The 12,434-nt window shown below is 43.7% G+C and overlaps 1 protein-coding gene and 1 long non-coding RNA gene across 2 annotated transcripts in view; one reads left to right on the top strand and one right to left on the bottom strand.

Annotated features, from left to right (window-relative positions):
* LOC116539503 overlaps positions 1-570 on the top strand; it is a 13,701-nt gene extending 13,131 nt beyond the window's left edge. The window contains 2 exon segments of the mRNA XM_032262490.1: positions 64-231; positions 234-570. Coding sequence (XP_032118381.1) covers positions 64-231; positions 234-544 — 479 coding nt within the window. The 3' untranslated portion in view covers positions 545-570.
* A 3,787-nt stretch (positions 571-4,357) lies between these two features.
* On the bottom strand, positions 4,358-6,777 carry LOC116539454. Its single transcript, XR_004264055.1, has 2 exons — positions 6,676-6,777; positions 4,358-5,216 (listed from the first exon to the last, which is right to left on the bottom strand). It is a non-coding gene; the product is annotated as an uncharacterized LOC116539454 (long non-coding RNA).
* Positions 6,778-12,434: the final 5,657 nt, after the last annotated feature.

Below are 12,434 nucleotides of genomic sequence, written 5' to 3'. Positions count from 1 at the left end.
GGGCCCCCACCACTTCCGGGCCCCCACCACTTCCGGGCCCCCACCACTTCGGGGCCCCCACCACTTCCGGGCCCCCACCACTTCAGGGCCCCCACCACTTCAGGGCCCCCACCACTTTCGGGCCCCCACCACTTCGGGGCCCCCACCACTTCCGGGCCCCCAGCCGCATCTTCCGGCGGCCCGGGCGAGGCGTGCTGCCCCACAAGACCAAGCAAGGCCCGGCCGCCCTGGACGCCTCAAGGTGTTTGACGGCATCCCACCGCCCTACGACACGGTAGAGCGGGTGGTGGTTCCTGCGGCCCCCAAGGTGGTGCGTCTGAAGCCCACAAGGAAGTTTGCCTCTCCGCGGCGCCTGGCTCACGAGGTTGGCTGCAAGTACCAGGCAGTGAGAGCCACCCTGGAGGAGAAGAGGAAGGAGAAGGCCAAGATCCGCTACGGGAAGAAGAAACAGCTCATGAGGCTACGGAAACAAGCCGAGAAGAACGTGGAGAAGGAAACTGACAAATACACAGAGGTCCTCAAGACGCATGGACTCCTGGTCTGAGCCCAGTAAAGACTGTTAATGCCTCATGCTTGTCCTGACCTGCCCTCCTCCATCGTCGCCCTGGAAGGTGCGGGACCCAGGGGCAGCAGCAGTCCGGGTGCCGCAGGCACCCTGGGGCGTAGGAAGCTCGGAGCAAGGGAAGGGTCTAGTCACTGCCCGCCGAGGTCACTTGAAAGCACTCGGAATTGTGCAGGTGTGATTCATCTATGACCAATAGGAACAGCAACCAGTTACTATTAGCAAAAGGATCAGGAAGACTAACTGGAGGGGCCTTAGTTGTGAGTGGGGCATCTAACTTTCACCTGGTCATGCACTATACTCTGCAGCTGTTAGAATGTGCACGTGCGTGGGAACAGCCTGAGTCTGTACAGAGGATATTTATAGAAGCAGACTACTGGGAAGATGGGCAACTTGGGTTACAGGCAATGCCCGTGCCCCCTCACCTGTGTTTTGTGAGCAGAGTCAAATAAATGACTTTTAAAGAAAAAAAAAAAATCTACAAAAAAAAACTACAGCTGACATTCTACTTAATGATAAGAAACCAGAAACTTTCCCACTAACATCAGGAGCAAGGCAAGGATGTTAAGGATATATAATCTATGTGAAGAAAACTACAAAACTCTGAGAACATTGATTTTTTAAACACTAAATTAATGGAGGCCAGGCAAGGTAGGTCATGCCTCTAATCCTAGCACTTTGGTAGGCCGAGGCAGGCAGGCTGGAGCTCAGGAGTTCAAGGCCAGCCTGGGCAACATGACTAAACCCCATCGCTACAAAAAATACTAAAATTTGCCGGGCGTGATGGCATATGCCTATAGCCTCATCTACTTGGGAGGCTGACGTGGGAGGTTGGCTTGAGCCTGGGAGGCAGAGGTTACAGTGAGCCAAGATTGCACCAGTGCACTGCAGTCTGAGTAACAGAGCCAGATCCTGGCGCAAAACAAACAAACAAAACAAAACGATTAAATTAATGGAAAGGTATTCCATATTTATGGATAGGAAGTCTCAGTATTACCAAGATTTTAGTTCTTTCCAAGTAGATCTATAAATTCAATGCAATACCCATCAAAATCACATCAAGTTATTTTGTGCATATCAATAAACTGATTCTAAAATTTACATGAGGCTCGCATCTGTAATCCCAGCAGCTTGGGAGGCCAAGGGGAGTGGATCACTGAGGTCAGGAGTTCAAGACCAGCCTGGCCAACATGGCGAAATCCCATCTCTACTAAAAATACAAAAACTGGCTGGGCGTGGTGGCAGGCACCTGTAATCTCAGCTACTCAAGAGGCTGAGGCAGAATTGCTTGAATCCAGGAGATGGAGGTTGCAGAGCCAAGATTGGGCCATTTCACTCCAGCATGGGTGACAAGAGCAAAATTCCATCCCAAAAAATATAGATGTATATGGAGTATTATAAGAAAAACTCAAAGTCATATTTTTCAAAAGCTTCCCCTAAATGGTAGAGAGCCAAGAGACAAAGAATGGGCTGGGAAAGTCCAGCTTGGTAAGTAGGCGAGTTTATTAGGACTTACATATGAGACAGCCCTGGCTGGCAACAGAGCAGCTTCAGAGGTTTGAGCCGAACTCCCATCCCTTAGCTGTTTTTAAGCTAATTTTCTCACTCTTTTCCTACTGTGTGTGTGGGATGGGACTGTTTTCCTTGATAGGCTCTTAAACACTCTCCAAGATTTTTGAGTTCTCAGGCATACCTTCTCCTCAGCTGGGCACCATGGCCTTGGCTTATTCCCTGGTCTTTAGGATTCAGGCAGCAGATGTACACCCTTAAGTAACCTGGCCATAGTAGGGAACCTGTCACACTACGTGGAGAAACAAAAAAACCAGAATGGGCCGGGCGCGGTGGCTCAAGCCTGTAATCCCAGTACTTTGGGAGGCCGAGGCGGGTGGATCACGAGGTCAAGAGATCGAGACCATCCTGGTCAACATGGTGAAACCCCATCTCTACTAAAAATACAAAAATTACCTGGGCGTGGTGGCGCGTGCCTGTAATCCCAGCTACTCAGGAGGTTGAGGCAGGAGAATTGCCTGAACTCAGGAGGTGGAGGTTGCGGTGAGCCGAGATCGCGCCATTGCACTCCAGCCTGGGTAACAAGAGTGAAACTCCGTCTCAAAAAAAAAAAAAAAAAAAAAAACCAGAATGACCGACACAGTCTTAAAGAAGAACAAAATTGGAGGACTGACACTGCCCAACTTCAAGACTTACTCTAACTCTGCAATAGTCAAGACGGTGTGGCATCAGAGAGACAAGGTTTCACCATGTTGGCCAGGATGTTCTCAATCGCTTGACCTAGGGAGTCGCCCGCCTTGACCTCCCAAAGTGATGGGATTACAGGCGTGAGCTACCACACCTGGCTGGTGGTAATACATATGGTACAGCCAGCCAGGCGTGGTGGCTCACGCCTGTAATCCCAGCACTTTGGGAGGCTAAGGTGGACCAATCACTAGGTCAAGCTATTGAGAACATCCTGGCCAACGTGGTGAAACTTTGTCTTTAGTAAAAATACAAAAAAATTAGCTGGGCATGGTAGCACATGCCTGCAGTCCCAGCTACTCGGGAGGCTGAGGCAGGAGAATTGCTTGAACTCGAGAGGCAGAGGTTGCAGTGAGCCGAGATCGCACCACTGCACTCCAGCCTGGAAACAGAGAGAGACTCCGTCTCTAAAAACAAACAAACAAACAAACAAAAAATGGTACAGCCACTTTGGAAGACAGTTCGGCAGTGTTTCACAAAACTAAACATATTCACACCATATATCCAGCAATCATTTTCCTTACTATTTATTCAAAGGAGCTGAAAACTAATGTCCAGACAAAAACTTGCACACGGTTGTTTATAGCAGCTTTATTCCTAATTGACAAAACTTGGAAGCAACCAAGATGTCCTTCAGTAGGTGAAAGGATAAATAAACTGTGGCAGATCCAGACAAGGATATATTATTTTGCACAAAATAATCAGGTGCTAAGAAGCGAAATATCAAGCTGTGAGAAGACACAGAGGAACCTTAAATGTGTTTTACTAAGTGAAAGAAGCCGATCTGGAAAGACTGTAACCTTTGTATGTAGCCTATTGTAAGATTCCAAATGTATGACATTCTGGAAAAAGCAAAAATAGGAAGGCAGCAAAAAGATCAGTGGTGGCCAGGAGTTAGTGGGGGAGGGAGGGATGAGCAGGTAGAGTACAGATTTTTTTTTCTCTTTTTTTTTTTTTTTTGGGAGCGGGAGTTTTGCCTGAACCCAGGAGGTGGAGGTTGCGGTGAGCCGAGATCGCGCCATTGCACTCCAGCCTGGGTTCAGGCAATTCTCCTGCCTCAGCCTCCTGAGTAGCTGGGATTACAGGCACGCACCACCATGCCCAGCTAATTTTTTGTATTTTTAGTAGAGACGGGGTTTCACCATGTTGACCAGGATGGTCTCGATCTCTTGACCTCGTGATCCACCCGCCTCGGCCTCCCAAAGTGCTGGGATTACAGGCTTGAGCCACCGCGCCCGGCCTAGAGTACAGATTTTTAAGGCCAAGAAACTACTGTGTAGGATACTATGATGATGGACACATGTCATTATACATTTGTCCAAATTCATAGAATGTGCAACATCCAGAGTGAACCCTAACGTAAACTATGGACTTTGGGAGATAATGATGTGTCAATGTAGGTTCATCAATGTAACAAATGTACCACTCCGGTGTAGGATGTTCATGATGGGGGAAGGCTGTGCACGTGTTGGGGTAAGGAGTATATGGAAACTCTACTTTCTGCCCAAGTTTGCTGTGAACCTAAAACTGTTCTTAAAAAAAAAAAAAAACTAAAATCTATTTAAAAGAAAAAAAAAAAAAACAAACTTGCTGTACATCTACTGCTAATTGTGAACTGTTGAATGGGGGCACTGTGATGGTAGTCACAGCAGGAGTCATCACCCCATCTTCTAAGAGAATAATACAGGAAAAAAGAGGAAGCACAGAGGACAGATCAAACCGTGTGTCCCTGTGTGCATATTTGACATAAATCGCAAATCTCCAGTTCACCCCTCGGTCTCATGCAGTCAAAAACTCTTGAGGGTCACTAAGCCCTGGAGCCTGGAGCAACAACACATTTTTTACAGAGAGAAAATGTTATTTTAGAATGAAATCCTAGCCAAGGCTGCTGGGGGCTGTGAAAAATAAACCCATAAAATCAAGGGTCCTTGGAGCACTTAACAAGATTGCCACCTGATGGTAGGAAAACAATTTTATTGAGATTTCCCCCAGGAAACGGGTTTCTCCCAATCAAGTTGAAAGGCTGAGATCATCTTAGTAATGATAGTGGGTGACGACCAGAAGCAGCCCGTCTTCTTTTGACAGTGCTGCATCTCCTGTGCATGTTAATTAACTCATCAATTACCTTCCCCAGGGTAGGAGAAGCTGAGGCGCTCCAGAGGAGTCTCCCAGGGCAGGTCTTCCTGTCCCAGGAATGTCAAGAGCTCGCTTACCTTCTCTCAAATGATTTGCCTCAGTGACTGTCTAATGACTCCTAGGAACTGCTTATGGCTGCTGCCTGTGACATTTTTCTCTGAAAGGCTAGTCTGATGGATAGCATGGTAGACTGCCAAAACAGTGATTTATGTTCACGGGGAAACCAGGACCTTCTGGCTCCCCTTCCTGGGCAAACAGCCTTTATCTGCAAAGTTTAGAACACCCTGGGGAAATATGAAGGGGAAATTGAGTACCTTTTCTTTATCTATAACCTAATTCAAAATTAGTGTGAGCTGTAGTTGTAAATCTCAGATTGACCTGTTCTTAGCTCATTATTTCTTTTATGCCATTTCATTTTATGTGATAACAAAAGTATCACACATTTAGAATTTATAGTTTGTAAAGTGCTCTCTTGTGTAACAGTTTATTTGATTCTCACCAAAACCCTAGCAGATAGAAAAAGAGGGGTTACCAATCCCCTTTGAGTAAAGAGAACCTATGAGACAGAGGTTAAAGGACTCCCCCATATCAAACACCAATTTCTACCATCAAAACAAAGATTGTATTTACGTTTTATAATAAATTATTAAATATTTCAAAGGTAAACAAAATACAGAAAACATGAAAAGAGAGCCACATGTCTATCTCCCAGTTTTTACCACTATTAACGTATTTGTTTCAGATGCTTTTTAGCAAAAAATAAAACAATACAAATACCGTTTTGAGCCAGGCGCGATAGTTCACACCTGTAATCCCAGCACTTTGGGAGGCCAAGGTGGGCAGATCACTTGAGGCTAGGAATTCAAGACCAGCCTGGCCAACATGAGGAAACCCTGTCTCTACTAAAAATACAAAAATTAGCCAGGTGTTTTGCTGAATGCCTGTAATCCCAGCTATTCAAGAGGCTGAGACAGGAGAATCGTTTGAACCCGGGAGGTGGAGGCTGCAGCCGAGATGGTGCCACTGTACTCCAGCCTGGGAGGCAGAGTGAGACTCCATCTCAAAATAAATAAATAAAACAATACAAATACGGTTGTCACCATCCCATTTCCTCCCTTCCCTTCCAGAGGTGATTACTTTCCTAAAGATGATACATATCCTTCAATCAATGTTATTAAACATTTACTTCAGACTGGGTGCAGTGGTTCACATCTGTAATCCCGGGATTTTGGGAGGCTGAGGCTGGAGCATTGCTTGAGCCCAGCAGTTTCAGACCAGCCTGGGCAACATAGTGAGAACTTGTCGCTACAAAAAAGTCAAAACTTGTGGTAGAGGATCGCTTGAGGCCGCAGTGAGCCATGGTCAAGCTACCGCACTCCCTCTTGGATGACACAAGAGACTCTGCCTCAAAACAACAACAAAAACCCAACCAAACAACCACAAATGTATTTCATTTGTATTTACCTATAACAATCTGCATCAGTATCATGCTTTACTTTGCTTTACTTTTGTATATTCACACTATAGTTCGTGAATCTTTGTGTAACTTCTTTTTCTCACTGAACATAATCGTTTCTAGATATCAGATCAGATACGTGTAGAGCTGCAAGTTAACTGATCAATATATTTTTTCACTGAACAATAATATTTTCTCTCATAAAGAGACCACAATTTATTTATCCATTTTCTTATCAATGGATATTTAGGCCGTTTCTGTCTCTTACACTTTTCAAGCAGTGTTGCAGTGAACATTCTTCTTCATGGCAAATTATTCGTGGTGACCATGTCTGAAAACTTGTTTAGGGTATGTCCCTAGAAAATGAGGTGTTGGGCCGGGCGCAGTGGCTCACGCCTGTAATCCCAGCACTTTGGGAGGCCGAGGCGGGTGGATCACGAGGTCAAGAGATCGAGACCATCCTGGTCAACATGGGGAAACCCCGTCTCTACTAAAAATACAAAAACATTAGCTGGGCATGGTGGCGCGTGCCTGTAATCCCAGCTACTCGGGAGGCTGAGGCAGGAGAATTGCCTGAACCCAGGAGGCGGAGATTGCGGTGAGCCGAGATTGCGCCATTGCACTCCAGCCTGGGTAACATGAGTGAAACTCCGTCTCAAAAAAAAAAAAAAGAGAAAATGAGGTGTTGGGTTGGTTGAAGGGTATGCATACCTCGAAATTTATTAGATATAGCCAAATTATTCTCCAAAGTGATGGCAGAAATTTATGCTTCCAATAGGAATGTGTAAGAATTCCTGTTTCCGGGCCGGGCGCGGTGGCTCACGCCTGTAATCCCAGCACTTTGGGAGGCCGAGGCGGGTGGATCACGAGGTCAAGAGATCGAGACCATCCTGGTCAACATGGTGAAACCCCGTCTCTACTAAAAATACAAAAAATCAGCTGGGCATGGTGGCGCGTGCCTGTAGTCCCAGCTACTCAGGAGGCTGAGGCAGGAGAATTGCCTGAACCCAGGAGGTGGAGGTTGCGGTGAGCCGAGATTGCGCCATTGCACTCCAGCCTGGGCAACAAGAGTGAAACTCCGTCTCAAAAAAAAAAAAAAAAAGAATTCCTGTTTCCTCACATTTTCAGCAATACTTGGTGAAAAGTCAACCACTTGGTGAATTATTAGTCCTGTTAATTTTCCCAACTTGATGGGTGTGATTGGTTGTTATAATTCGCATCGTCCAGAATTGCCATAATTAAAAAATTTAAAAAAAAAAACCAGAAGATGTTGGCATGGGTGTGGTCATCAGGGTACACGTCTACACTGCTGGGGGGAGTGTAAATTAGTACAGCCGCTATGGAAAACAGTATGGAGATTCCTTAAAGAACTAAAAGTAGAACTACCATTTTATCCAGCAACCCCACTCCTCAGAGGAAAAGAAGTCTTTATACGAAAAACGTATTTGCACACGCATGTTTATAGTAGCACAATTCACCGTTGCAAAATCATGGAACCAACCCAAATAGGCCCATCAATCAACAAACGAATAAAGAAACTGTGACATATATATATATATATATATATATATATGACAGAACACTACTCACCCATAAAAAGGAATGAACTAACAGCATTTGCAGCGACCTGGATGACATCGGAAATGATTATTCTAAGTGAAGTAACTCAGGAATGGAAAACGAATCCTCATATGTTCTCACTGATATGTGGGAGCTAAGTAGGAGGATGCAAAGGCATGAGAATGATACAGTGGCCTCTGGGGACTTGCCGGGGAAGGGTGAAAGGAAGGTAAGGGATAAAAGGCTACAAATAGGGTGCAGTGGATACTGATTGGGTGATAGGTCCACCAAAATCTCACAGATCACCACGAAAGAACTTACGTAACCAAACACCACACCTATGGGGGAAAAAAAGTCAAAAAATAATAATTTGCATTATCCTCACAACTAGTCAGATTAAGCTTCTCATTTGTTTATTGGCCACTTGGGTGTCCTTTTCTGTGAATTTCTTGGTCACAACCTTTCGATTTTCGATTTTTTTTGTATTTTTCTTATTGATTTATATAAGTGCTTTAAGTTTTCTAGATATTAATTTCTTGTTGATCATATGCTTGTAAATATCTTTTCCCAGTCTTAAACTTGATTTTATTGAGAGGGATTCTCACTCTGTCACCAGGCTGGAGTGCAGTGGCGTGATCTCAGCTCACTGAAACCTCTACCTCCTGGGTTCAAGAGATTCTCCTGCCTCAGTCTCCCAGGCTTGTTTTTTTGTACAAACCGTGTCTCACCATGTTGCCCAGGTTAGTCATAAACTCCTAGGCAAATCATAACTTCTGGGGTCAAGCAATCTGCCCATCTCAGTGCCTCCCAAAGAGCTGGAATTCCAGGCTTGGGCCACTACCCTAGTCCTTTTTCTTGATATTGTAAGTTTATTTGTTATCTTTTTAATAAGGTGTTGCTCAGGAATGATATTAATTTTTTCAAATTGAGAAATAATTCACATAGTATAAAATTCACCCTTTTAAAGTATACAATTTAGTGGTTTTTAATATATTCACAAGGTTGCCCAACCACCGCTACTAATTCCAGGACGTTTTTATCATCCTGAAAAGAAATCCTGTAATCTCGAGCCATCACTCCCCATGTCCCCTTCATCCTACTTCCTGAAAACCGTTTATCTTCTTGCTATAGATTTGCCCATTCTGGATATAGTTTCACATAAATGAAGCCATACAGTATGTGGCCTTTTGCATCTGGCTTCTTTCACTTAGTATAGTGCTTTCAAGGTTCATCCATGTTGAAACATGTATCAATACTTCATTCCTTTTCATGGCTGACTAATATTTCATTATCTGGATGAACAGTTGCTTGTCCATGTATTACTTTATGGACATTTGAATTGTTTCCATTTTGGGCTATTATACATAATATTGCTATGAACATTTGTGTACAAATTTTTGTGTAAACGTATGTTTTCAGTTATCTTGGGTGTGTACCTAAGGGTGGAATTGTTGGGTCATGCGCAACCCCAGTTAACATTTCCAAAGTGGCTACACTGTTTTACATTCTCACCAGCAATATCTGAGGGTTCCAGTTTCTCCACAAATTCACCCACTCTTGTTATTGTCCATTCTAGTGGGTTTATCTAATTGTAGATTTGATTTGCATTCCCTAATGAACAGTGATGATGACCATCTTCTTACGCGCTTTTTGGCTTTTTGGCCATTTGTGTATCTTTTTTTTTTGGGGGGGCGGGGGACAGAGTTTCGCTCTTGTTACCCAGGCTGGAGTGCAATGGCACGATCTCTGCTCACCGCAACCTCCGCCTCCTGGGTTCAGGCAATTCTCCTGCCTCAGCCTCCTGAGTAGCTGGGATTACAGGCACGCATCACCATGCCCAGCTAATGTTTTGTATTTTTAGTAGAGACGGGGTTTCACCGTGTTGACCAGGATGGTCTCATTTGTGTATCTTATTTGGAGAACTGTATATTCAAATCCTTTGCCCATTTTAATTTGCTTTTCTTTTTATTACTGAGTTGTAAGAGTGCTTTGTTAGTTCTAGATCCTAGACCTTCATCAGATGTATGATTTTCAAATATTTTTTCCCATTCTGTAAGTTGTCTTTTCATTTTTCTTGGTAGTGTCCTCAACACACAAAAGTTTTTACTTCTTAAGTCCAATATTTTCTTTGGTTGCTGGAGCTTTAAAAGTTACATTTAAGAAACCATTGTATAACCCGAGTTTACAAGGACTTCCACATAAGTTTTATTCTAAGTACTCTGTGGTTTTAGCTCTCATATTCAGGTCTTCGATCCATTTTGAGCAAATGTGTGTATATGTGTAAACTACGGATCTAAGTTTACTCTTTCGCATATGAATATCCAGCTGTCCAGCATAATTTATTGAAGAGACTCTTCTTCTCCCACCAGATTGTCTTAGTACCCTTGTTGAAAAATCCATTGACTATAGAAGTATGAGTTTATCTCAGGACCCTCAGTTTTATTCTATTGATATGTTTGCCTTCCTGCCAGTACCACACTGTCTTGATGACTGTAGTTTTGCAATAAGTTTTGAAATTATGAAGTATGAGTCCTTCAACTTTGTTTTTCATTTTAGGCAGTGTTTTGGCTACTCTGGTTCTCTTGCATTTCTATGTGAATTTTAGGACCAGCATGTGAATGCTGCAACAACTAAACAAGAAGCAGCTGGAATTTTGATATTGTGTTGGGATTTAGGATTTTATCCAATCTATAGGTCAGTCTAGGGAGTACTGTCATCATAAGTTTTCCAATACATGAACATGGGATATCTTTCCATTTATTTAGATCTTTTGCTGAGACACTAATGACGTCTAAAAAGAAAACAAGAATTTATTTCAGCAATCCTTTGTAGTTTTCAATGTACAATTCTTGCATGCACTTTCATTAAATGTATTCCTAAGTATTTTATTCTTTTTGATATTACAAATGGAATTGTTTTATTATTTCACGTTCATATTATTCATTGCTAATGTATAGAACTAGAACTGATTTGCATATTTTATATGTCCTGCAAACTTGATAAATTTATTAGCTCTAATTGTGTCTTTTGTGGATACCTTAGTATTTTCTGTGTTAGAAACCATGTCATCTGCAAGTAGAGAAGTTTTTCTTCTTCCTTTCAAATCCTTTTATTTTTTTTCCTTGACTAACAACCCTGGATAGAACCTCCACTACAACATTGAGTAGAAGTCACGGGAATGTACATTCTCTTCTTGTTCCCCATCAAAAGGGGAAACTTTGTCTTTCACCATTTGAAATATGTTGGTAGTTACGGATTTTTGTAGATGCCTTTTACCAGGTTAAGAAAGTGAGGAAGTGCCTTTCTATTCCTACTTTGTTGAGTTTTTTCTTTTCTCTCTCTCTCTTTCTTTTTTTTTGAGACAGAGACTAGCTCTGTCACCCAGGCTGGAGTGCAATGATATAAGCAGAGTTTATTACAGCCTGGACTTCCTGGGCTTAAAAAGTCCTCCTGGTTGGCCGGGCGCGGTGGCTCAAGCCTGTAATCCCAGCACTTTGGGAGGCCGAGGCGGGTGGATCACGAGGTCAAGAGATCGAGACCATCCTGGTCAACATGGTGAAACCCCGTCTCTACTAAAACTACAAAAAATTAGCTGGGCATGGTGGCGCGTGCCTGTAGTCCCAGCTGCTCAGGAGGCTGAGGCAGGAGAATTGCCTGAACCCAGGAGGCGGAGGTTGCGGTGAACCGAGATCGCGCCATTGCACTCCAGCCTGGGTAACAAGAGCGAAACTCCGTCTCAAAAAAAAAAAAAAAAAGTCCTCCTGCTTCAGCTTCCAGAGTAGCTGGAACCACAGGCACGTGCCACTACACAGGGCTAATTTAAAAAAAAAATTTGTTAAGGCTGGTCCTTAACTTCTGGGCTCAAGCAATATTCCCATCTCACCCTCCCAAAGTGTTAGGATTACAGCTATGAGTCACCTGTTCCCACCTATTGAGTGTTTTTTTATCATGAAAAGGTGTTAGATTTTGTCAAAAGCTGTTTCTTGTCTATTGAGTTGATTGTCTGGGTTTTGTCATTTATTCTATTAATATGAAGTGTGATTTTGATTGATTTCCAGATTCTAAAACAACCTTTCTTTCCTGGGATAAATTGCTTTTTGTCATGATGTATAATCCTTTTGATATATTTCTGGATTTGGTTTTCTAGTATGTCAGCAAGGACTTTTACATTTCTATCCATAAGAGTTGTCAGTCTTCCCGGCCGGGCGCGGTGGCTCAAGCCTGTAATCCCAGCACTTTGGGAGGCCGAGGCGGGTGGATCACGAGGTCAAGAGATCGAGACCACCCTGGTCAACATGGTGAAACCCCGTCTCTACTAAAAATACAAAAAATTAGCTGGGCATGGTGGTGCGTGCCTGTAATCCCAGCTACTCAGGAGGCTGAGGCAGGAGAATTGCCTGAACCCAGGAGGCGGAGGTTGCGGTGAGCCGAGATCGTGCCATTGCACTCCAGCCTGGGTAACATGAG

Source organism: Sapajus apella, unplaced genomic scaffold (genome assembly GCF_009761245.1).
Source record: "Sapajus apella isolate SASKATOON/1434 unplaced genomic scaffold, GSC_monkey_1.0 scaffold129, whole genome shotgun sequence".
Taxonomy (NCBI): domain Eukaryota; kingdom Metazoa; phylum Chordata; class Mammalia; order Primates; family Cebidae; genus Sapajus; species Sapajus apella.
This window is presented reverse-complemented; position numbering and strand designations above follow the sequence as displayed.